Below are 26879 nucleotides of genomic sequence, written 5' to 3'. Positions count from 1 at the left end.
GATATTTATTGTGCACAGCAATATCCAGGTGTGTACAGAATGCTGAGCAATGCAGTCCATGCCAGCCAATAACTACAAGATGAAGACCACTTGCAGCTAAAGCTGAAGCAGTCAGCTACTACTGACAGGCTTTGTCACCTTTAGCTGCAGGCCTGTGCCTGAGCGTGTATGCAGACAATTTAGCACTTTTGGACTGGTAGGTCACCTGCTGGGTGACTACTTCCTACTGACAGCCACTTCATTGGTGATGTGGGTTTGATCCTGGGCTAACTAGCTGCCCAGATACACTGCTGCTGTTCAGTACCAAGAGTGGGCAAGTTCTGTCATCTTCAGTCGTGTCTGGCACTGCAGTTTAAAAAATGCATTGTAAGCTTCAGTCATGAAGTGATCAAACAGAGAGGAGCTGTCTCTGTCAGGACCCCATGGCTGCACTAACACCAACAGCTGCCACCACCAGCATGTGCCGCCAACAGCATGTGCAACAGACTGATAGGCAGACTGCTGATGCTGACATGCTGCATGACCATGGCTGACTAGATCACAGAGGACAACAACATTCTTGTCAGCTTTGATTCCATCTTTATACCTATTGTAGACAAAGGACTTTCTTAATCAGGGATGTTTTACTGGTGGTCTCGTGTTTGTCCCCAGCCATCACCACCTCTGCAACCCATGTCCAGGTGCGGAAATGGCATTCCACCCTGTCTTGCCCACAGTTGATCCACCCACCACCACGAGGGCCACACCTTGACCTCTGCAATATCTTCTGAGATCTGAAAAGTTATGTCAAACTGGGGACTTGAAGCCAGGTTTGCTGATTTGAACTTTCATTGCCCTGGAAATGCCCACCTGTGATTTTCTGATTTCCAAACACTACTACCAAAATTTCTCCAGTACTATATGTGGAGATAACATCACTGGGGAAATGGAGCCAGTGGAGAAATGTGGCTTATACTGCTACAAGGGATTTATATGAAATTGAGATACATGATATGAAATGAAAAGAGTGATGCCAGAGATGCTGATAACAAGCATCAAAACAGATACAGGGATTAGTGAACACTGGACTGTCACAGCAAGATTAAATATTGTAACTCCCAATTCATCCAAAAATAAACAAAAAATTAACCTATTCAAAAAAGCAGATAAAAGGTAGGATCCTTAGCAGGTAGGACTGATGGAGTACATTGAGAAAATTCAAAGACGGTCAGCATGTTTTGTATTATCATGAAATAGGGGAGAGTGTGTCTCTGAAATGGTACAGGAACATCATTAAAGCAAAGTCATTTTCCATTGCAGCTGAATATTCTCTTGAAATTTTGATCACCAACTTTCTCCTCCAAATGCAAAAATATTTTGTTGATGCTGACCTACATAAGGAGAAATGATCATCATAATAAAATATAGGAAATCAGAGCTTGCATGGAAAGATATAGGTTTTCATTTTTTCTGTGTGCTGTATAAGACTGGAATAATAGAGAATTATTGTGAAGGTGGTTCGATGAACCACCTGCCAGACACTTAAATGTGATTTGCAGAGTATCCATGTAGATGTAGATGCAGATGAAATCCCCATCATCCATATATTACAGTGAATTTAGTAAACAAATTCTTTCTTAAAAGTGAGGTATGTCAAAATACTATTTCATAGCACACTTTTGGATAAAAACAAGAAATGTTAACTCACAGAGCTCTATAGGACTTGTAAATTTCACAACAAGCAAAAGTGATAGTGTCAATAAATTTAAGAAGCCACTAAGATTGTTAGTCAGTAAGAGAGCGCCATTTTCATGGGCAATACGACCTGCCAGTTTGACTACCATATAATAAAATACTTAAATGATGAAATATTACAATCTGAAATCTTGTGTAATTATAGCCATTGAATGAACAAACAACATTCTTCTGAACAGTCTTAAATCTTAGGCACTGAAGATACAAATAATAATTTGTTTAATTTTTAACTAATCGTGAGCAGAATCATGCTTGAGAGTTCGATGAGTTTGGATAAAGAATCATGAGACAGATATGTTATAATAGTGAAATCATTAATTATCAGCAGTTTCATTGAGTCTTAGTCCTTATTCTGATTTCATCAGCAATGATTGACTGTAAGCTGTGTAATGATTATGAGGCTTTTTTACACTTCTGGTTGAGAGTATTTATAATTTTTGAAATACTTGTGAAACAGTCAGCTTGTTATGCATTGCAGTTCTACTTCAGAATCAAAGATAGGATGACTGTAGTCTCAACACTGGAAACTGGAAACTCTCACAACTCCCAAGTATCTAGGAGGGCCTTCTACATAACAGTTACATGAACAAAATTTTAAAGCACTGACTTTTTTATGAGAGTAGTTACTCCCAGCTAAAAATGAAAATAAGAGATATGTGACCCGTTTAGTTCTAGTTCAGTTATGTTTATGATAAGATTAACTAGGCTATCACCACAACAGTCATGGTAAAATGTGCAATTTCCATTATATGCTTTGTTAAATTTCTTTTCATCCAAGTGAACATTAACAAAATAACTTGAGATAATTACATAAATTCAATTTGTAGCTCTTATTATTCAGTAGTAGCTGCAGTTGATAAAGCTTGCTCAGAATGCAAAGAGGAATTGTGATGATATGTTTTAAGTGTTATTAAGCTACTCTCAAGGTAGTAACAATGCAGTTTTGCTAATATAAGAAGTATTCTGATTTTAATGAGAGTGTCATTCTAAAAAACACTTCTAGCTCTGGACCTGGAGATGTTTGCAGATCAGTAGATAACAAAATTTTGTCTCATTTGTCATAGTACTGCAAAACAGATGTTTGATGTTTTTGTAGGTTGGTGTTCTATTCCTCTTGTTGTTGTTGTTGTGGTCTTCAGTCCTGAGACTGGTTTGATGCAGCTCTCCATGCTACTCTATCCTGTGCAAGCTTCTTCATCTCCCAGTACCTACTGCAACCTACATCCTTCTGAATCTCCTTAGTGTATTCATCTCTTGGTCTCCCTCTACAATTTTTACCCTCCACGCTGCCCTCCAATGCTAAATTTGTGATCCCTTGATGCCTCAAAAGATGTCCTACCAACCGATCCCTTCTTCTTGTCAAGTTATGCCACAAACTTCTCTTCTCCCCAATCCTATTCAATGCCTCCTCATTAGTTACGTGATCTACCCACCTTATCTTCAGCATTCTTCTGTAGCACCACATTTCGAAAGCTTCTATTCTCTTCTTGTCCAAACTGGTTATCGTCCATGTTTCACTTCCATACATGGCTACACTCCGTACAAATACTTTCAGAAACGACTTCCTGACACTTAAATCTATACTCGATGTTAACAAATTTCTCTTCTTCAGAGACGATTTCCTTGCCATTGCCAGTCTACATTTTATATCCTCTCTACTTCGACCATCATCAGTTATTTTACTCCCTAAATAGCAAAACTCCTTTACTACTTTAAGTGCCTCATTTCCTAATATAATTCCCTCAGCATCACCTGATTTAATTTGACTACATTCCACTATCCTCATTTTGCTTTTGTTGATGTTCATCTTATATCCTCCTTTCAAGACACTGTCCATTCCGTTCAACTGCTCTTCCAAGTCCTTTGCTGTCTCTGACAGAATTACAATGTCATCAGCGAACCTCAAAGTTTTTACTTCTTCTCCATGAATTTTAATACCTACTCCAAATATTTCTTTTGTTTCCTTTACTGCTTGCTCAATATACAGATTGAATAACATCGGGGAGAGGCTACAACCCTGTCTCACTCCCTTCCCAACCACTGCTTCCCTTTCATGCCCCTCGACTCTTATAACTGCCATCTGGTTTCTGTACAAATTGTAAATAGCCTTTCGCTCCCTGTATTTTACCCCTGCCACCTTCAGAATTTAAAAGAGAGTATTCCAGTCAACATTGTCAAAAGCTTTCTCTAAGTCTACAAATGCTAGAAACGTAGGTTTGCCTTTTCTTAATCTTTTTTCTAAGATAATTCGAAGGTTAGTATTGCCTCACGTGTTCCAACATTTCTACGGAATCCAAACTGATCTTCCCCGAGGTCCGCTTCTACCAGTTTTTCCATTTGTCTGTAAAGAATTTGCGTTTGTATTTTGCAGCTGTGACTTATTAAACTGATAGTTCGGTAATTTTCACATCTGTCAGCACTTGCTTTCTTTGGGATTGGAATTATTATATTCTTCTTGAAGTCTGAGGGTATTTCACCTCTCTCATACATCCTGCTCACCAGATGGTAGAGTTTTGTCAGGCCGTCAGTAGTTCTAATGGAATGCTGTCTACTCCCGGGGCCTTGTTTCGACTCAGGTCTTTCAGTGCTCTATCAAACTCTTCATGCAGTATCGTATCTCCCATTTCATCTTCATCTACATCCTCTTCCATTTCCATAATATTGTCCTCCAGTACATCACCCTTGTATAGACCCTCTATATACTCCTTCCACCTTTCTGCTTTCCCTTCTTTGCTTAGAACTGGGTTTCCATCTGAGCTCTTGATATTCATACAAGTGGTTCTCTTTTCTCCAAAGGTCTCTTTAATTTTCCTGTAGGCAGTATCTATCTTACCCCTAGTGAGATAAGCCTCTACATCCTTACATTTGTCCTCTAGCCATCCCTGCTTAGCCATTTTGCACTTCCTGTCGATCTAATTTTTGAGATGTTTGTATTCCTTTTTACCTGCTTCATTTACTGCATTTTTATATTTTCTCCTTTCATCAATTAAATTCAATATTTCTTCTGTTACCCAAGGATTTCTACTAGCCCTTGTCTTTTTACCTACTTGATCCTCTGCTGCCCTCACTATTTCATTCCTCGAAGTTACCCATTCTTCTTCTATTGTATTTCTTTCCCCCATTCCTGTCAATTGTTCCCTTACGTTCTCCCTGAAACTGTGTTCAACCTCTGGTTCTTTCAGTTTATCCAGGTCACAGCTCTTTAAATTCCCACCTTTTTGCAGTTTCTTCAGTTTTAATCTACAGTTATAACCAATAGATTGTGATCAGAGTCCACATATGCCCCTGGAAATGTCTTACAATTTAAAACCTGGTTCCTAAATCTCTGTCTTACCATTATATAATCTATCTGAAACCTTCTAGTATCTCCAGGGTTCTTCCATGTATACAACCTTCTTTCATGATTCTTGAACCAACTGTTAACTCTGATTAAGTTATGCTCTGTGCAAAATTCTACCAGTCGGATTCCTCTTTCATTTCTTAGCCCTAATCCATATTCTCCTACTACGTTTCCTTCTCTTCGTTTTCCTACTGTTAAATTCCAGTCACCCATGACTATTAAATTTTCGTCTCCCTTCACTACCTGAATAATTTCTTCAATTTCTTCATCATCTGCAGGGCTAGTTGGCACATAATCTTGTACTACTGTAGTAGGCATGGGCTTCATGTCTAAATTGGCCACAATAATGTGTTCACTATGCTGTTTGTAGTAGCTTATCTGCACTCCTATTTTTTTATTCAATATTAAACCTACTCCTGCATTACCCCTTTTTGATTTTGTATTTATAACCCTCTATTCACCTGAGCAGAAGTCTTGTTCCTCCTGCCACCGAACTTCACTAATTCCCACTATATCTAACTTTAACCTATCCATTTCCCTTTTTAAATTTTCTAACCTATCTGCCCGATTAAGGGATCTGACATTCCACACTCCGAGCCGTAGAATGCCAGTTTTCTTTCTCCTGATAATGACATCCTCTTGAGTAGTCCCCACCCGGAGATCCGAATGGGGGACTATTTTACCTCCAGAATATTTAACCCAAGAGGATGCCATCATCATTTAATCATACAGTAAAGCTGCATGCCCTCGGGAAAAATTACGGCTGTAGTTTCCCCTTGCTTTCAGCCGTTCGCAGTACCACAACAGCAAGGCTGTTTTGGTTAGTGTTACAGGGCCAGATCAGTCAATCATCCAGACTGTTGCCCCTGCAACTACTGAAAAGGCTGCTGCCCCTCTTCAGGAACCACACATTTGTCTGGCCTCTCAACAGATACCCCTCCGTTGTGATTGCACCTACGGTACGGCTATCTGTATCGTTGAGGCACGCAAGCCTCCCCACCATCGGCAAGGTCCATGGTTCATGAGGGGGGGATTTGTTTCTTATATACTTGTATTTTATGTCATCACATTTCTCAGCATTCTACCTTACCTTGTTCTACCTGGCAGAAATCTATCTGAACTGAATTAAATGCATTGAAATGAACGGATCTTTAAGGATAAAATCAATGAATATGCAGTGACATGAAATGATATTAGTGTGGGCTATTCAGACTGTGAACTTGTAATTTATTGTATATGACGGGACAATTAAATATTTGAGCCAGACTGGATACAACCCAAATTTCCTGGTTTTTCATGAGCAGCTACATCAACCAGTAGGCTTTCTGAATACATCTTCAGGCCTGACTCAAGTCTTTGAAAATCATAAGGGGGAATATTGCTGCAAGTAAAACTTTTGAGTTGGATCTGGAGGCAATTTCTCAAACTGTATTATGATAAAATGTAGATGTATTTACACTCATGAGCAATTGTATCAGAGACACTTACCAGCACTGTGTAGCAACTGCTTTCATCCAGAACATCATGGTAACATATTTTTATATGATTCTCAGAGACACTGAAAGCAATAGTGAGCCACCATGGTCATCCTGCTACCTCTGATTCAACTGCCCATGAGTGTATGGATGATCAATGAAAACGTACCTCTTCTTTGTGCACTTGTAGGAGTCCAGTTATTGTTTCACGCCTGTGAAGCTTTGGATCATTGACAGAAAAGAAAATATCTAGCAGAGGTGGCTGTTTTCCTTGTTGCCTAATGCTAAATATTTCCACATTTCTTTCATCAGTGCTGAGTATTTCTGCCAATACATTTGTAAGATGTTGAGCCTTACTCATCTGTGTACCCTACTTAGAAAGAAAAGCAAATCATTGCAGATTGCATTTAACATGTGTATGAGGCATCAGTAGTTAGCACACTTGGCTTATTAACTTACCATGTACTGCCACTCTCTAATGAAGTCTTCAGCAGATACTCCAGAAATTTGCATTGATCCTGAGTTTCTGACAGAACTATGTGGCAAATTCTTTACTGTAACAATCATAATCGCTGAGACATTATGCTGTGAATGCCTTCGATCTGACACTCTGAACATCAGAGTGTATCTGAAATTAACATGAATAACTTTGAAATGTGTGCCATAAACTGGGTAAAAAGATCTTTTAATGAATATACATAGATTTATTTTCAGTGCAATGCTGAACTCACTTTCCCTCTGGTGTATTTGATCTCATGGTCACCATCCCTGTATCTTCATCAACTTTAAATCTTTGGTGATGCTGATATTTTGCCCAGTAGAATTTCTTATCAGGTAGGTCCCAATCGTCAGGATCTTCTATGTGTATCCTTCCAATATCTGTTTCTGGAGTTTGATCCTTTATATCAGTGTGGAAATATATTAACACATTCTAATATGTGTATGAAAATCTACAAATAACCAATGTAAGAGTGTTATACTAAAGCATGCCCTTTATATTATGTACCTAAATTCTAAAGTACGATGAATGTACTACTGAGCTACAATAAAAACAAATGTTGATTAATGCCAAAATTAGCTAGTATTTTCACATAAACAGAAACTTTATTCAGCACCATCAGAAAAACTGTGGATGTTTACTGCAGAAAGCTCCAGAAATGTGTGTTGTTACAGTGTTAAAGGAAAAAGTAAACTGAATAGCTGGGGGGAGGGGGAGGGCGGACAACTTTCATGTGGAGATGAGAAAAATCAACAAATACTGTGCAGAGAAAATAAGACAAAGAAATACCACAATAATATTTGTGCTACATTGGTGGAAGTGGTAACTTACTACAATCTAAGAAGCGACTTATCTAGTGTTCGCAGTCCACAAAACATGTGACTAGTAGCATTTTTTTATTCATAAAAGTCAATAGACAATGATAAACAAAATGTACTATTATAGTTTTAAATGAGACAGGAGGATATAAGATGAACATCAAGGACAATGGAATGTAGTCAAATTAAAGCAGGTGATGCTGAGGGAATTAGATTAGGAAATGAGACACTTAAAGTAGTAAAAGAGTTTTGCTATTTGGGGAGCAAAATAACTGATGATGGCTGAAGTAGAGAGGATATAAAATGCAGACTGGCAATGGCAAGGAAAGTGCTTCTGAAGAAGAGAAATTTATTAATATCGAGTATATATTTAAGTGACAGGAAGTCTTTTCTGAAAGTATTTGTATGGAGTGTAGCCATGTATGGAAGTGAAACATGGACAATAATAAATAGTTTAGACAAGAAGAGAGTAGAGGTTTTCAAAATGTGGTGCTACAGAAGAATTCTGAGGATTAGATGGGTAGATCACATAACTAGTGAGAAGGTACTGAATAGAACTGGGGAGAAGGGGAATTTGTTTCACAACCTGACTAGAAGAAGGGATCGGTTGGTAGGAAGTGTTCTGAGGCACCAAGGGATCACAAATTTAGTATTGGAGGACAGCATAGAGGGTATAAATCATAGAGGAAGACCAAGAGACGAATACACTAAGCAGATTCAGAAAGATGTAGGTTGCAGTAGGTACTTCAAGATGAAGAAGTGTGCACAGGATAGGGTAGCATGGAGAGCTGCATCAAATCAGTCTCTGGACTGAAGACCACAACAACAATAACAACAACAACAACAAATGAGACAGAGGCACCAAAAGAAGGATCTGACAAGTTTTTTCTCCGAGTGTCTATTTTCTTTGAGGAAAAAGTGGATAGAAAGTAGGGGAAGATGTTTAATGAAAAAGCAAAATTAATTTAGAGCTTTGGAGTACGCAAGAGACATAAAGAATTTGAAAAAAAAAAAAAAAAAAAAAGTTGCAACTCACATTTTAACTTTCGTGTTACTTTTCCTATTTCAGCAAGTCTAATAGTTTCATGTATACTCATATGTAGGGAAGACTAGCTTATCACAAATCCGCACAAAGTATATGATTTAAAATGAAGCAAAGGGCATTATTAAACAAATATGTCATTAATGCACCTTACCTGATGCTTGTAAACCAGTACAGTCTTTTTTCCTGGTTTCATCAAATTATCATTGACATCTCCAATTGTAATTTTGACTGTGGCTGTACCAGTAAGTGGAGGATAGCCAGAATCAATAACTAGCATTGGGACCAAGTATTCTCGCTTCTCTTCCCGATCAAAAGTTCTGAGTGAAGAAATAATTGCTGAGCCATTTCCATCATGACCATCTGTTAAAAAAATGCATTGCATCAGGGATTACACAATTAATGTTGAATAAATTCTGCAAAAATAAATCTTTGAGTCATTCATGAGCATTTACTACATTTGATTTCTGACAGTTGTGCATTATCTTAGGAAATCTTTAACTTCGAAGTGTGTGTTTAGTGATAGAAATTATGTCATCAATTTGATTATTTTTCAAAGAATAAAGATTGTTTGTGTAGAAACAGATAGTAACTGATTGTATAACTGAAAGATTATGTGTAATGGGTGACTCAGCTTAAAATACGTAGAAAATTAACTATGAAGCTATAATATTAAATCTTCTGTCTCATGTAGCTTTGTGTTAATAAATATTAATCTAAAGGTTTTTTTAATTAAAAATGGACTTTTAAAAAGTTTAGAAAAAACCTGTGACAATTAGGACAAAAGGGACAGAAATTGTATTTAATGACTCCTGCTACTAGAGCGTGCACTGAGTGTAGTGTTACTATGTGTATGTGCTTAAATCAACTGCCATCTGTATCAGCATGGGCTGCCCACTAGAGGCCAACTGTTGGAAGTGTGCACAGTGACTCGCACCTATATGTGTGTCGAACAGCTCTGGCTCACCTTCACTATGTTATTTTAGTATGTAGCATCCCCATCGACTGTGATGTGTATCACTTATGTGGCACCTTCTATGTGATTCTTTTGTCTTGTTGCATGTGAAGTCATGAGAAGCTTATTTCCATTATTGTTCAGAGGTTTATGAATAAAGTCATATTTGTGTTACTTGGATCTGTTTCATGTCTTACTTGGTTACTACACAATTGACAGTTTCTGTGTGTGTGTTATTTAAGTATATTTTCTTCAGGTTAAATCATAATAGACATCATGCTACTGGCCTTGATTGAACAGCTAACTTTGGCAGTGACCACTTTGTCGGCTTCCGCTAACAGACAATGTACTGTTCCACTAGTCTATGCATCCAGTTTTCTTCTGTTTGATAATTCAGCTGAGGACTGGATAGATTATGAAAAAAGACTTAGATAGCAATTTTGGCTTTTGGTGAGACAGACTCAAATTTGTGCAAAGCATTATTCCTCTCATGTATTCCACCTAAGATGTATCAGTTACTGTGTCAGCTTGCCCATTTACAAGAACCGGTAGCTCTTACTTTTGATCACAAGTGCAGTTTATTGTCCATCTACCATTGCAAATGAATGCCCATTATACTGGTGTGAGTTGAATTCTACCGAAGCCACAACAAGCCAAATCAGTCATACAGGGCTTCAGCGACTTAACTTCATGGCCTTAGCTGTAAGTCTCAATTCATAATTGATGCCCTTAATGACTCTTACGCATACTCTATGATGTGTGGTGCAATTATCTGTTTAGCTCCATACAAGGCAGTTTCACAAAAGGCTTTACTCTGTGAACCCTCCTCTTTGGCAGAAGTTTTGCAAATAGTGTCAGCTTTTGAAGTTTTTCAGACAGTGGGTGAGCAAATTGAATCATGGGGTGATGTGGCAGTAGTGTCGCAAGATGCGCCCACTAGGATGACAGTTAGCTTGCAAAAGGAAGTGTCAGAGGCAGTGGTAGATATGTGGGCCTGAGCAGACAAAGGTCGGCCCAAGCAGTCGTGAGCACCACAATGCCAGGGCCAGCATGCTCTGTTTTGTTTTATCCTTCCTGTTTTGTCCAGCAAGAATGTTCAGCATGCCTTAAGCCCAGGGCTTCTTGTAATGCTTGCCAGAAGAAAGGCCACACCACCTCCATGTGTTATTTGCCAAAGGTTGTGCAGGAGATGAACATGGACGTAAACTGTGTGACTCCAATGCTTTTGATTTCTTTTCTCCCAAGTTGTTTATTGAGTTAAGTGTGTTTCTTCAAGTGCTCTAACTCCAGGCTGACACAGGTGCTGCAGTGCCATTATTGAATTCTCAAACCTAAGTGAGTTTAGGCTTGCCACCGTTGGCACTGGTCACATGGAAGCTGGTCACAACATTGCACTTTTGGGGTGAGTTACAGCATCTGCCTCTTACAAGTCAGTGGTTCATTCCATTACATTTTTGGTGGTTTTGCTGACGCTAGGGTTCAGAATTTGCTCAGAATGGACACATTTCAGGGATTTGAATTTTCTGTCACTGACACAGTGTGCCTTGTGTCTGATCAGGTGTGGTATTTGCAACTGGAAACTATATGTGAGGAGTTTTCAGACTTGTTTTTGGCAGGTATAGAGTATTCTTCGAATTTTTCTGCTCATATTTCTTTGAAATCCACAGATTGGCCTCATTTTTGTCATGTGTGTCCTGTTCCTGTCATCCTGAAAGAGCAAGTGAAAGCAGCCTGTTATGGCTAATGAATGATCACTTCTGCTAGTTGTAGTTTGGAAGCTATTGCAGAAACTTCACTTTTGTGGAGACTTCAGTACTACTGTCAATGTGCAGTTGATCGTTGATACATATTCTGTACCATGCCAGGAGGAACTGTTGGTGAAAATATAGGGTGGGTAGTACTTTCCTAAAATTGATTTGCTCAAAGCTTATCTGCAGGTTCCTGTGGTTGAAGACTCTCAGTGAGTTCTGGTTCTGAATACTCCTTTTGGTCCCTGTCAATATGTGGCTAGTGCCCTTGGTACATACCACTGATTTTTAGAGCAATTGACTATGCCTGTCCTGGGTTGCATTAATTATCTGGATGATATTGTTGTCATGGGCTCCTCCATGGCTGATCACTTTAAAAATTTGCACACTTTGTTTTCTGCCTTACAGTCTGAAGTCTTATGGTGTTACCTTGTGAAATCTCAGTTTACATTCTATTCATTATTAAGCATTTGAAGTCTCACAGGATGGGGTTCAGACTCTGCTAGAACACGTTGTTACTGCTTTATGTATGCCTTGCCCCTCATTCATGAAGGAGCTTCAGGCTTTCCTATGGAAGACAGCATACTACTGCAAATTCCTGCCAGGAGTGGCAGTATTGGCCCACCCACTGTGTGCCTGTTTTTCGAATGTTCAAATCAAAAGTATTCTTGGCCCTTTGTTTAGTTATATTCTCTCCAGACCAGCACATAGTTTTGGTGACTGACACCTCACAGTACAGCCTCAGTGCAGTCCTGGTGCCCCGATATGCCGGCAACTCTGACCAACCTGTTGTTTTTATCTATAAATCTCTCACTCTGGCCCAGCAGCATTACTCTCATGTGGAAAAAGAGGCACTTGCCATAGTCTATGGCCTCCAGAAATTTTATGTTTTTTATGGCTCCAAGTTTTACCTTACTACTGACCATAAAACCTTGGTTTCTGTGTTTACCCCCACACTTTCTTACTTGACAAGGCAACACACCACAAACAATGCTGGGCCCTGTTCTTGTCATGCTACAAATGTGAAATTCGCTTCCAACCTACATCTAAACATGTCAATGTGGACGCCTTGTATTGCCTTTCCATGGGTCCTGATCCTGATTTCGATTGCTTCCATCTTGGTATAGAAACACAGGCTGCAGTCAAGAGTTTACCAATTATAAGCTCACACATAGCAGCTGCCATTGCTGCTGACCCCATTCTCTGCCGAGTGGTTCAGTTAGTTCAATAGGACTGTCCAGATAAACCACCAGGTTCAGCTTTGGACCTCCTGTGCAACTATTTTTATTTATGGTGCCACATCTCTGCTTTTGACAGTGCTTTGCTGTTGTCCATAGAAGACATCTCTCCCAGAGTAGTCATTCCTACTGCACTATGGCAAGAGGTTCTACACCTTCTCCACTAGGGCCATTGGGGTGTTTTGCACTAGTGCGCAAAACTGTTAGCTAGGAGACTTGTTCTTTTGGCAGGTATTGATGGCGAAATTGTCTGTTTTGTCATGGCTTATGAGCAGTGTGCTAGACAACATGCAGCTCCCAGGGCATCTCTGTCCCCCTGGTCCACTCCATGCCAGCCCTGGGAATGCATTCATGTAGACTTTGAGGGTTCCTTATTGAATTCCTTTTGGATCTCAGTTGGGGGTGCTTTTTCTCAGTTGGTTTGCTTTTGAGTTTTTTTTCTGTTCAGAGGTTGCCTTGTGACTTAGTTTCTGATATTGGGTCCCCAGTTTGTTTCTCTCACGTTTCAGTTGTTTTGTTCCTGTCATGGCCTTTGTCATGTTATGGTTCTGCCATTCTTTCCTCAATCAGAGAACGAGGCTGAACAACTAGTGCATACATACAACTCCCAAATGAAAAACTTTGTTGTGGTTCTGTGCTGGATGATGCCTTTCTCTGTTTCCTGAGCCCCTACCCTTTCATTCCTGTGGGTGAGCAGATCCCAGCTGTACTACTTTATGGCTGGCAGCCGTGTACACTGCTCTATCTTCTGTGGCCTGTGCTGCTGCAATCAGGTCCATCTGGCCACTTTGGTGGGCATTACTAGTGTGAGTGCATAACATATTTTCTACAGTTCCTTCACTGCCAGTGATAAAAGTAAACCTACTTTTTATATTGCTGTTAAAATTACACTTTCTTTTTGGTATGTGAGAAAGGGAGCAAAACTGGAATATTACAAAACATTAACACTAAATAAATGAAGATTACAGACAATAGTATAAGTGACACTTCCCAGCATATATACTTGCACAATGATGCACCGTAAGTTGTAAATCAGTCATCTGGTAGCATAAAATACCTTAGCTAAGCAGAATCACAAAAATGTGGGACACTAGAAAACCCCAGGAAAATTTTTGGGACAACAGGACATTTTAGAAAAAAAATGGGACTGTCCCATAAATATGGGATGAGTGGATACCCTACATTAAAATCTCAACTCATTATTGAGATTGTAACAGCAGTTGTATACTTTCATGAATACAGGCATATACATGGTGTTACAAAAAGGTATGGCCAAACTTTCAGGAAACATTCTTTGCAGACAAAGAAAGAAAATATGTTATGTGGACATGTGTCCGGAAATGCTTCCTTTCCATGTTAGAGATCATTTTATTACTTCTCTTCAAATCACATTAATCATGGAATGGAAACACACAGCAACAGAATGTACCAGCATGACTTCAAACACTTTGTAACAGGAAATGTTCAAAATGTGCTCCGTTAGCGAGGATACATGCATCCACCCTCCATCGCATGGAATCCCTGATGCGCTGATGCAGCCCTGGAGAATGGCGTATTGTATCACAGCTGTCCACAATACGAGTATGAAGAGTCTCTACATTTGGTACTGGGGTTGTGTAGACAAGAGCTTTCAAATGCCCCCATAAATGAAAGTCAAGAGGGTTGAGGTCAGGAGAGCGTGGAGGCCATGGAATTGGTCCGCCTCTACCAATCCATCGGTCACCGAATCTGTTGTTGAGAAGCGTATGAACACTTCAACTGAAATGTGCAGGAGGCTCCATCGTGCATGAACTTGTAAAGGCACATGTTCTAGCAGCACAGGTAGAGTATCCCATATGAAATCATGATAACATGCTGCATTGAGCGTAGGTGGAAGAACATGGGGCTCAATCAAGACATCACCAACAATGCCTGCCCAAATGTTCACAGAAAATCTGTGTTGATGACGTGATTGCACAATTGCATGCAGATTCTTGTCAGCCCACACATTTTGATTGTGAAAATTTACAATTTGATCACGTTGGAATGAAGCCTCATCCGTAAAGAGAACATTTGCACTGAAATGAGGATTGATACATTGTTGGATGAACCATTCGCAGAAGTGTACCTGTGGAGGCCAATCAGCTGCTGATAGTGCCTGCACATGCTGTACATGGTACGGAAACAACTGGTTCTCCCGTAGCACTCTACATACAGTGATGTGGTCAACGTTACCTTGTACAGCAGCAACTTCTCTGATGCTGACATTAGGGTTATCGTCAACTGCACGAAGAATTTCCTTGTCCATTGCAGGTGTCCTCATCGTTCTAGGTCTTCCCCAGTCATTAGTCGTAGGCTGGAATGTTCCGTGCTCCATAAGACGCTGTTCAATTGCTTCAAATATCTTCCTGTCGGGACACCTTCATTCTGGAAATGTGTCTCAATACAAACGCACCGCACCACGGCTATTGCCCCATGCTAATCCATACACCAAATGGGCATCTGCCAACTCCACATTTGTAAGCATTGCACTGACTGCAAAACCACATTCATGATGAACACTAACCTGTTGATGTACGTACTGATGTGCTTGATGCTAGTACTGTAGAGCAATGAGTTGCATGTCAACACAAGCACCGAAGTCAACATTACCTTCCTTCAATTGGGCCAACTGGCAGTGAATCCAGGAAGTACAGTACATACTGACGAAACTAAAATAAGTTCTAACATGGAAATTAAGCGTTTCCAGACACATGTCCACATAACATCTTGTGTGTGAGGAATGTTTCCTGAAGGTTTGGCCGTACCTTTTTGTAACACACTGTATAAGTTACCCAATTCATCTTCACTGCCATTAGGGTTGGAATTAACTACCTAAGACATGAAGGGAGGGATAGGTAGGCAGTCATGAGTCTACTATGTTAAAAGAAATCTGTATGTACCATAGAACATGAGAGGTTAATAGTTAGCACTGAATTACTGCCTATGGCAGAATTTAAGACCAAGCTGCTTGTCCAATGAAAATCATTATTGCTGAAGGAATAAAAAACCCTTCAGTTATGAGATAGTGGATCTACACAACCAAGGATGATTTGTCAGGAACACAGAGAGAGAAAAAAAAAGAAATATTAATGTAGAACAAAAGACATATGGCAAACAGGTTTGAATTAAAACTTCCTGGCAGATCAAACCAGTGTGTCTGATTGAGTCTCGAACATGGGAACTTTGTCTCTCATGGCAAGTGCTCTACCAACTGAAATGTCCAAGCATGATTCACAACCTGCCCTCACAGCTTCACTTCTACCATTGCCTCTTCTCCAGCCCACCAAATGTCCTAGAAGTTCTTTATGTACCATGCTGGACTAACACTCCCGGAAGAAAGGATACTGCAGAGAAATGGCTTAGCCACGGCCAAAGCAACTATTTCCAGCCATAGGTACATCCTGGTCTGGTATACAATCTTAATCTGCTAGGATGTTTCAAATCAGCAAACATTTCATTGCAGAATGAAAATTCTGTCTTGGAAATAATTCTCTAAGCTGTTGTTAAGCCATGTCTCCATCATTGTATGCAGAGGTGAATCCAGCGGAAGGGTGGGGTGGGGGGATTTGGGACAACAGTCCTCCCCTCCTCGACAGTAGCCCACTCCTTAGATTTGCCAATTCACTCATATGGTAAAATAAGACCAGACATCAGTATATATTGTAGTTATATTGACAGAAAAACTCATTTTGTGGGATTCTGATTGAGACATAGTATATTAAGTTTTGGATTTTATCACAGGATAATCCATTGGAGTTGCTGAGAATCATAAAGCACATCGTCGTTGATTGAGGGACTGTAACATTTATTTATTCTTCTGACTTCTATTGATCTTATGGTGGGTCTGTTTTATCTGTCCTGTAGGTCCACATTGTATATATGAACATTCAAACAAAGCTCTCTCTGGTTTCTCTGATATTCACTTACATGTGAGATTGATGATGGTGTGCTTTTGGCCCTTATAGTTCTCATTTGTATTCTAAACAAGTGACCCTGTTGGCAGATAGTACTACCTGAATTTAATAATTTTCACAAATGGCAGTTTGTGTTTGGAGTTGGTTGTTTACTATGCAGGAATTGACCTTTGTGTGCAGTGTCAACATGACCTCTGTTGGATCTGTTTCAAGTTTTTATTTTTATTTATTTACATGTCAAGTTCCGTAGGACCAAACTGAGGAGCAATTGTCCATGATCATGGAACATGTCAGTACATGAAATTACAACATAAAAGTAATAACAGGTAAAAATAAAATGTTTATGAACCCAAAAAAAGTCAATCCATAAATTTAAGTAAACACAATCAACAATACAACAAGAATCAGCTTTATTTTTCAGGGAACTCCTCGACAGAATGGAAGGAAGGACCCATGAGGAAACTCTTCAGTTTCAATTTGAAAGCATATGGATTACTGCTAAGATTTTTGAATTCAAGTGGTAGCTTATTGAAAATGGATGCAGCAGTATACTGCACATCTTTCTGCACAAGAGTTAAGGAAGTCTGATCCAAATGCAGGTTTGATTTCTGCTGAGTATTAACTGAGTGAAAGCTGCTTATTCTTGCAAATAAGTGAATATTGTTAACAAGAAATGACAATAAGGAATATATATATATTTAGAGTCCAACGTCAAAATATCCAGACACTTGAACAGGGGTCAACAATGGGTTCATGAACTTACACCACTTATTGTCCGAACAGGCCATTTCTAAGCAAAAATATCCTTTTAGAATGGGAAGAGTTGCCCCAAAATGCAACATTAGTGAATGAAAATAAGCAAAGTAGACTAAGTTTTGTGTTGAATGGTCACTCACTTCAGATACTGTTCAAATAGTAAAAATGGCAGCATTAAGTCTTTGAACAAGATCCTGAAGAGGGCTTTCCATGACAGCTTTCTATCTATCTGAACACCTAGAAATTTGAACTGCTCATTTTAACTAATCATATGCCAACTCTGTGAAATTAAAACGTCAGATTTTGTTGAATTGTGTGCCAGAAACTGTAAAAACTGAGTCTTACTGTGATTTAGTATTAGTTTATTTTCTACAAGCCATGAACTTAGGTCATGAACTGCACTATTTGAAACTGGGCCAATGTTGCTCACAACATCATTTACTGCCAAGCTAGTGTCATCAGCAAACAGAAATATTTTAGAGTTACCTGTAATACTACAGGGCATATTATTTATATAAATCAGGAACAGGAATGGACCCCACACTGATCCCTGCGGTAGCCCCCACTTGACAGTGCTCCACTCAGACCCCACATCACAGCCATTCTGAACACTGTGAACAATGACCTTTTGCTGTCTGTTGCTAAAGTAAGAGGTGAACCAATTATGAGCTACTCCCTATATTCCATAATGTCCAACTTCTGGAGCAATATTTTGAGATCAACACAATCAAATGCCTTAGTTAAATAAAAAAATATGCTTACTGTTCGAAACCTTTTGTTTAACCCATCCAGTACCTCACAGAGAAAAGAGAATATAGCATTTTCAGTTGTTAAATGACTTCTAAAGCCTAGCTGTACATTTGATTGCAAATCATGTGATATAAAATGATCAATTGTCCTTACACACACAGCCTTTTCAGTAACTTTAGCAAACATTGATGGTGTAGAAATAGGTCTAAAATTGTCTACATTACCCCTTTCTCCCTTTTTATTAAGCGGCTTTACTATTGAGTACTTTAATCATTCAGGTAACTGACCATTCCTAAAGGAAAAATTACAAATATGGCTAAATACAGGGCTAACACGTGCAGCACAGTACTTTAATATTCTGCTAGGCACTCTGTCATATCCATAGTGAGTCCTTAGTCTTCAGTGATATAATTATTAATACAATTTCCTCCTTGTCTGTATCACAGGGTAGTATTTCAGACATCAGTCATGGAAAGACATTTGCCAAGAAAGTTATATGATTGCCTGTAGAAACTAAATTTTTATTTAATTCACCAGAAATGCTCAGAAATGATTGTTAAATACTGTACATATGTCTGATTTATCAGTAACAGAAATATTTTTACTGCAAACTGACTTTACATCGTCAACCATTTGCTGCTGACCAGACACTTCCTTCACAACTGACCATATGATTTTAATTTTGTCCTGTGAATTAGCTATTCTATTTGCATACCATGTACTCTTTGCCTACTTTTCTGACAGAAAATAAAATTTCAGGGGAAGTTTGCAGCAAAGGAACTAAGGCCTCCCAGACCAAAACTGTTGACTGAGAAAGTGACAAAATCAAATAAGCGTGACTGCAAACTTACATTAAACAAAGAAGTGTATAATAAGCACAAGGATATTGTGTGGGTGCAATGCAAAAATGTCTGACTTGAGCCCCAAAGTTAATTTGTTAACAAAAACATGTCAACAATTTTTTACAATTGTCTGAAAAAGTAAAACAGCTCAAAAGATTCTACTTACACAAAAGTGTGGAACAGAGAGTAGCAGAAGCTTAAGCGTTATTTTGTTCTTCCTTAAACTGTACTTAATTATGCACAAAGCAAAAAAATCCCACCGAAACAGTTATTTCTTTTTAATTTCACACTCTCATATTTATCTGAATCTAAAAACATCCAGAATGTGAACTCATGAACCACCACTGAGTATGTGAAGACTAATCCCAATCTTTCACTATGATATGGAACATGTTAGTCAGTTTACAAGTGTAGTACAGTTTCTCTGTAAAAAACATGTACCATATGCTCAGTATTTCAGTGACCAAACTATTCATTATTGTCAAGTGTAGGAAGCATTCCTTAATTCAGTGACACACTGTGTACCATAATTCCCATGATAATTAGCTGTCTGGATTCAAACCTGATGGAACAAGTGTAAGAACAGTGACCTTAAAAAGAAGAAGACTCTGAGAAAAGAAGGGAGAAATGAAAAAGTCAGAATGTAAAAAAAGTTTATTACTTGCATATGTTCTGCTTGAAGGAAACACATTACACTTCAGAGGCTGTTAGTATCCTATAATCTTTCTGTTCTAGCATGTACACATTGTTCTGATTCAGAATAGGATCCCCCTTCTCCCCCCTTGTGTATGTGTGTGTGTGTGTGTGTGTGTGTGTGTGTGTGTGTGTGTGTGCACTGACCATTCACACTTGATATTTGATGTCTCAACTCATCATTACTCCTAGGTGTTTATATGATATGACTAAGTGACTCATTAACTGTGTGTTCAAACTGCATGAACGTTTCATATTTTTTGTCTGGATATTACTTCTGTTTCTGTTGTAAGAAGCTGCATTGTGGATAATAGCTTCATGTATAAAAAGTCTGAGAGTGAAAATGTTATTTTATACAAAACTATTAACTGTAACAAAAATGACAATGGTCCTGTTACATTTCCTAGGAGGCCACTAGTTTTTGCTTCTCCATCCAGGTCTCTAATGTGACTGCAAGTTGGGTTTTGCATGATCAGTCTTGTCAGGATTAAGAAACTCATTTTCTTCTAAATATGTAATTGTGTTTGAACTCATTACACACTGTGTGCAAAACTTAAGAACAAGAGTAACTTTTGCATGATGTGTCACTACCAAGTAACATAGCTTGATGAAACTTGGAAAGAACTGCTGCAGTGTAGTACAAATTATTACTGACAGAAATACTCAATGAGAGAAAAATAAATGATACTTTTATTCAAAGATAATAATTACACTGACGTCACTGCAATTTATATTCTCTGGACATTACAGAAGGTAGGATGTGGTTCTTAACAGGGTGTATGATCACCAAGGATGGCAATGAATGCTCTGCAATGTGCTCCCATGCTTGCCACAAGGTTGGTAAGGAGATCTGGTGGTAGGGCATTCCATTTCTCCATCAGTACAGTTGACAGCTGGTGGATAATCATTGGAGCATGTGGACCTGTGCAGTATGTCTCCACAAAACATCCTACATGTGCTTGATGGGATTTAAGTCAGGGAATTAGGCTGACATGGCAATTTGCCTAATATCCTCTCATTCCTTGAGCTCCTCCACCTGCAGAATTTGATGTAGTGACACAATGTCATCCTTGAAAAAATGAAGTCAGGCGGAATGCAACCCTTGAAAGCTGCACATGGGGAATTTACAATAATACTGAGTGCTGAGTGAAACTTGTTAAATGATTTGGAGGTCAGTATGCCCTTGTAACCTTATACCTCCACAAATCTTAACACCTGGACCACAAAAATGCCCATGTTTAACAATGTTCCTAGGTGCATTACCCCTTCTCATGAACATGATCATTTTGGTAGTCCAGATGTTATGTTGTTGGGAGGCATAAAGTTACAGCAACAAACTGACCACCAAATCTTTGAACAGGGTATACTCACTTTTAGTGTTATTGTGACACTGTATTCCTTTCCCATGTGCATATTTTCAGGAGTACATTTGGCCCTGATGTGCAACTGCATAAAACAGTGCAGCAGGGTTAGGAGCTTCTGGAACAAGAGGATAATTGGCAAATGGACTAGCCTGCTCATTCCCTTGACCTAAACCCCATAAAGCACATGTGGGATGTATTGGGGAGACATATTACAGCACATCCACATGCACCAATGACTCTCCATCAGTTGTAAACCACACTGGTGGAGGAATTGAAAGCCCTACCACAAAAACTCCAAACCTGTGGCCAGTGTGGGAGAACATTGCAGAGTGTGCATTATCATCCGCAGTGATCTCACACCCTGTTAACAACTACATCCCACCTTTTGCACTGTTCAAAGGACCATCATAAATCATGATGGCTTTAGCATAATTTTTGTATTTGAATAAAAGTGTTATTTCTGTATGTCTTATTTGGCATTTCTTTCAGTTACCTTTTGTACAATACTGTAGCAGTTATTTCTATGTATGGTCCAAGTCTCATCAAACAATGTTGCTTGGCAGTGAGACATCAAGAAAAGTTCCTTTCATTTTTAAGTTTTACATACCAGTGTATCATGTAGAATTCTTTTGCATAAGAGATTAATGAATACAACAGAAGCTGTGTGCATAATTTTTGCTGTCTTTTATGGCATGGAAGAAAAAAAAATTATTTGCACCTTTATTTGGAAGTGTGTGTTGATTGTTAGCACTAAATAAATATGAAAATCCTAATAAAGATGCTTGTCTTGAATTAAAATTTGTGTCACTTAGTAGTAGGCAATGAGCACTGCCTCACTTTCCATGTGGTTGGGGACAAAAATAGGACGAGAGCTTGATTTATGAAGCAGAGAGAACCACATCAGTTTGTCTGAAGAAATCTAACGGAAACGCAAATCATACTGCACTTAGTAGGATTCCACAGTTGTAAATTTTGAGAAAGATTGAACTGTTTTAGCGTTATGTGTCTGTTGCTCTCCTGAAACTTGCAACATTATGAGGAGCCAGCCTGCAGGGTAAAAGGCAGCAATGTGTTTTTGATGGCATAACTATGTGGCCAGATGGGCTAGAACAGCTAGACAGGCAGGCTATGCTAGGAATGTGGGTAGAGGTGATAACTGAGCCACAGGATGTGGCTTTTTCTTAAGGTGGGTTAAGCTCAGTTAACTGCAGGCGTGTAGACCACACAATGGAATGAAACATTCATGAACAATGAAGCGCCAAAGAAACTGGTATAGGCAGGCTTATTCAAATACAGGCGTATGTAAACAGCCAGAATATGGTGCTGCAGTCAGCAATGCCTGTATGAGACAACAAGTGTCTGACACAGTTGTTAGATTGGTTACTGCTGCTACAATGGCAGATTATCAGGATTTAAGTGAGTTTGAACTTGGTGTTACAGTTGGCACATGATTGTGGTAGCAATGAAGTTGGGATTTTCCTATGTGACCATTTCATGAGTGTACCATGAATATCAGGGATCTGGTAAAACATAAAATCTCTGACATCACTCTGCTGGAAAAAGATATTGCAAGAATGGTACCAATGATGACTGAAGAGAATCGTTCAGTGTGACAGAAGTCCAACTCTTCCGCAAATTGCTGCAGATTTCAATGCTGGGCCATCAACAGATGTCAGCCTGCGAACAATTCCATGAAACATCACTGTATGGAGTTTCAGAGGAGAAGGCCCACTTGTGTACCCTTGATGACTGCATGACACAAAGCTTTACACCTCGCCTGGGCCCACCAAAACCGACATTGGACTCTTGATGTCTGGAAACATGTTGCCTGGTTGGACGAGTCTCGTTTCAAATTGTATGGAGTGGATGGTTGTGTATGGGTACAGAGACAACCTCAAGAATCCATGGACCCTGCATATCAGCAGGGGACTTTTCCAGCTGGTGGAAACTCTGTAATGGTGTGGGGCGTGTGCAGATGGAGTGACATGGGACACCTGATACGTCTAGATGCAACTCTGATGGTGGTACATATGTAAGCATCCTGTCTGATAACTGTATTCATTCATGTTAATTGTGCATTCTGAAAGACTTGGGCAATTTCAACAGGCCAATGTGACACACCACACGTCCAGAATTACTACAGAGTGGCTCCAGTAACATTCTTCTGAGTTTAAACAATTCCACTGGCACGAAACTCCTCAGACATAAACATTATTGAGCATATTTGGGATGGCTTGCACTGTGCTGCTCAAACGAGATCTCCACCCTCTTTTACTCTTACGGATTTATGGAGATCTCTGCAGGATTCATGGTGTTAGTTCCCTCCAGCACTACTTTAGACATTAGTTGAGTCTAAGTCACGTCATGCTGCATTACTTCCGTGTGCTTCCGGGGCCCTACACGATGTGTACCAGTTTCGTTTAGCTCTTTGGTGTATATAATCAACAAGAAGTACAAAACAGACGTTACGGACAGGCTACAGAAAAACTAAATATACCAGAGAAATTGCAGCAATGAGACAAGCTTATTGTAATTTTAAGCATAATCTTAGACCTAATATTTATAGAGTTATAATGGTTTTTTAATTAGTACAGTTTGTAATTGTTATAATTTTAAAAAAAGTAACAAAATCAACCAGTGAAGCGATATGATCATATGAGGTGTTATATGAAGCAGTGTCAATAATCACTACAACAAGCTACTTGTAAATAAGGCAACGGTATAAGCAATTACAGACAACTTTACTAAACTGATTGCCATTTACTCTAAATTCTCCGTAGATGCGACACATTATATGAAGGTAGTACCTAATAATCCTAGTGGATGAGTAACGAAATTTTTTTAAAATATTTAACATGGATTCAGTCATGTGTGAGGTCAGTGAAAGCATTTAAGTGCAGGCAGAAAAGGACGAGAGGGTCATAGTAACATGTCGTGAGTTGTTGCTCAGGCACACCCTGAGTTCCGAGAAGTGCTGAATTGAGCAGCAGATGTGGTGGGTTGCTGTTTGGCTGAGCTTGCTCTATCAGCAACTGCATTTGCGCCCTCCCCCACGTTTGGAGTTGGACTGGACATGAGCACTGACATTACCGATGCCAGTGATGTTGGGGGTCCTCCTCCCTATGTGCTGCAACGTAACTAACGATTTTTCTGAAGAAGTGTGTGTCAAGAGGGGCAGTGGCACTGTTCGATCTAAACAACGAGCAGCAGAGCCATTTGAGGACCTTGATGCAACCTACATGCAGTAAACACTCATCTCAATGACAGGAGGGAAGAAGAAGACTGTAGAACAGCACTGTGTGCAGTGCTTGGGCACCTATGGCGTCCAAACACATAGATTGCCCTGCAAACCCTGCCATGGGAACTACAATCACCAGTGCCAGATGATTCCAAAAATTGGTGAAGGATCAGAGGTCAGACTCTCCACCAGCTGCAACTCGTTCCAACACAGAAGAAGCCAGCCTGTGCTAATCAGTGACTGATCTCAAACCACTGGACCACAGGCCACCTCTGGTCATCATGGAAATTAAAAAAGGACTATAAAGGATTCCTGCAGCATCTCGACCAGTAGATGGCAGCAGTCTACACAATGAGATCTGCAGTTGCAGACCTCGTGTGAGACCAGCTCACAAACTTGTGACAACTCCTGGCAGGCGACAATTGAGATGGCGGCACTCTCTCTACCATTCTAAACTTAGACCAAAATCCTGGAAAAACTGATCAAAGCAATGTTCAAGGGCTTCCCATGATGTGCGGACACTGGTTACATAAAAGAAGAGATTGAGGAACCTGGGGTGGATGTGTGCATACTGGCGCAAATCAAGTCTCCAAAGCCACACAGAATGAGTCATAATCTCTTCTCATTTCGCTCCAGATAATGTGGAGAGCCAAAAGCTCTTCTAGGCCATGCAGGTGGCAAACACAGCCGTCACTGTCGAGCCATTGAAGCACAAGAAGGTCTCGCCGAATTGCTTCCACAGCCAAAGGGTGGGGCATGTAGCATGCCGTTGCTCCTTCCCCATGGCATGTGTGAAGTGTGCAGGTGAGGCGTTCTCTGAAGAAGGTCCTGTTCGAGAGGCGGTGCACTCAAGAGCCATGAACGAGCTAGATGTACTTAGAATAACCTTTGTGTGCTCAAGTCACAGATTTAATGTTTTAAGGGACTTGCAGTATTTGGCTGTCTTCTTGGTGATTGTATTCCATGAATACCCTAACTTTAATATGATTTACGTGATCTGAGATAGCTGTAAACTGTAACTGTTTGCTGCATTTGAGATCCACATGCGTGTGTGATGAACATGTTCGATCTGTTTTACTGCTGTTGTTGAGAGTAACGAATTTGAGTTTACGTCATGACTGAGAAGTTTGGACTGTTTGAACTTTAAACATCAGGTTTAGCCTACACATTAATCCTACAGTATTTACTAGTCATTTTCTTATTTATTTATAAACTTATATTTTGATGATTTGCTTATCTATGAGGGTTGCCCAGAAAGTAATGCACCGCATTTTCTCCTTCAATAGTTATTTATTGAACACAATGAGAATTACACAGACAAAAGAATGGTGTCAACACACTCTGTTTTTCCCATGTAATCTCCATCCCATTGTATGGCCTTCTTACAACGCAAAACAAGGGTGTGTATGACCAGTTGGTACCAATCTTGGTCCTGCTGGCAGAGCCAGCGCTTCACTGTGTCAATCACCTCCTCATCGTCCTCAAAAGTCTTCCACGAAGGCATCCTTTAATGGCCCAAACGAGTGGAAGTCCGAGGGGGCTCGCTGCAACAAATCAGGTGTGACAGCCGTGATTGGTCTCCCCAATCGCTGCAAATCGTGGAGTTCCGCCGAACCGCCTTCTGATGACCTCATCCTCCATGCCAGGCAACTAGCTGTAATTCTGTCGACAGCAGATGCTCCATAGATTTTGCACAAGGGTTTGTGAATATTCCCCACAGTTTCTTTCTCAGAAATGAGAAATTCAATGACGACACGTTGCTTGTAACGTACATCACCCACAGACGCCATTTTGAAATTGTCCTGCAGCAACGCTATCTGTCGGAATTGACGGAAACTTGGTGCGTTCACTCAGGAGACTTCAAATAATTCGTGCGTAACGTTTCGCATTCGTAGCATTGTTTTTGGCTGAGAGAAAAAAAAAAAAAAAGCGACGCATTACTTTCTGGGTAACCGTCGTACTAAAGAAGGGTTTGTGGAATATTTCTGTACTAAACATTTGAGCTGTAAAGAGACGGTGCACGACCGACCCCTGTGTCGACGACGAGTCAGCCCAACAGGTAATTAGGACGTGCAATGACCACACCAACAGCAGCAAATAAAATTGACGGTGCGTTCGTAAAATCGCTACCTTCATGCACATGAACATGTCAAGAGCGTACCCCATAACGGAGCTGAGTTGTGGGGGTAGGGGGTAACTCACGTTAGTTTCTCATAGAAGGAGGGAATAGTTTTGAGATTTAATGAAAAATGGTCCTGGATACGCTTGTAATAAGGAAATATCCTTCACATAGTTCTGGCTTTCTTCAAAGTGAAACTGAATAGATACATCTCTCAGTTCGATATAGAGGATCAGAATTCAGTTTGCTAAGATTTTTTCCCCTTTCTCTCACTGAGAATGCCCTGGGAACATGTAGCTGCAGATGGTTAATCCCAAGAAAATCAGACGAATT

At 39.8% G+C, this 26879-nt stretch overlaps 2 protein-coding genes across 2 annotated transcripts in view; both read right to left on the bottom strand.

Moving 5' to 3' along the window:
• The window catches only part of LOC126474219 (neural-cadherin-like), a 105110-nt gene extending 95924 nt beyond the window's left edge, over window positions 1-9186 (bottom strand). The window contains exons 1-4 of the mRNA XM_050101683.1: window positions 9063-9186; window positions 7281-7434; window positions 7009-7177; window positions 6719-6919 (exon numbers count right to left, since the gene is read on the bottom strand). Of these exons, the coding sequence (XP_049957640.1) occupies window positions 6719-6919; window positions 7009-7177; window positions 7281-7315 (405 nt within the window). The 5' untranslated portion in view covers window positions 7316-7434; window positions 9063-9186. The remainder of the gene's footprint in view (window positions 1-6718; window positions 6920-7008; window positions 7178-7280; window positions 7435-9062) is intronic.
• Window positions 7563-26879, bottom strand: part of LOC126474218 (putative neural-cadherin 2) — a 201372-nt gene continuing 182055 nt past the window's right edge. The window contains exons 11-12 of the mRNA XM_050101681.1: window positions 9063-9271; window positions 7563-7589 (exon numbers count right to left, since the gene is read on the bottom strand). Of these exons, the coding sequence (XP_049957638.1) occupies window positions 7563-7589; window positions 9063-9271 (236 nt within the window). The remainder of the gene's footprint in view (window positions 7590-9062; window positions 9272-26879) is intronic.

This window comes from Schistocerca serialis, chromosome 4, assembly GCF_023864345.2.
Source record: "Schistocerca serialis cubense isolate TAMUIC-IGC-003099 chromosome 4, iqSchSeri2.2, whole genome shotgun sequence".
Taxonomy (NCBI): Eukaryota; Metazoa; Arthropoda; class Insecta; order Orthoptera; family Acrididae; genus Schistocerca; species Schistocerca serialis.
The sequence above is the reverse complement of the archived record's forward strand: the minus strand, read 5'-3'. Positions and strand labels throughout refer to the sequence as shown.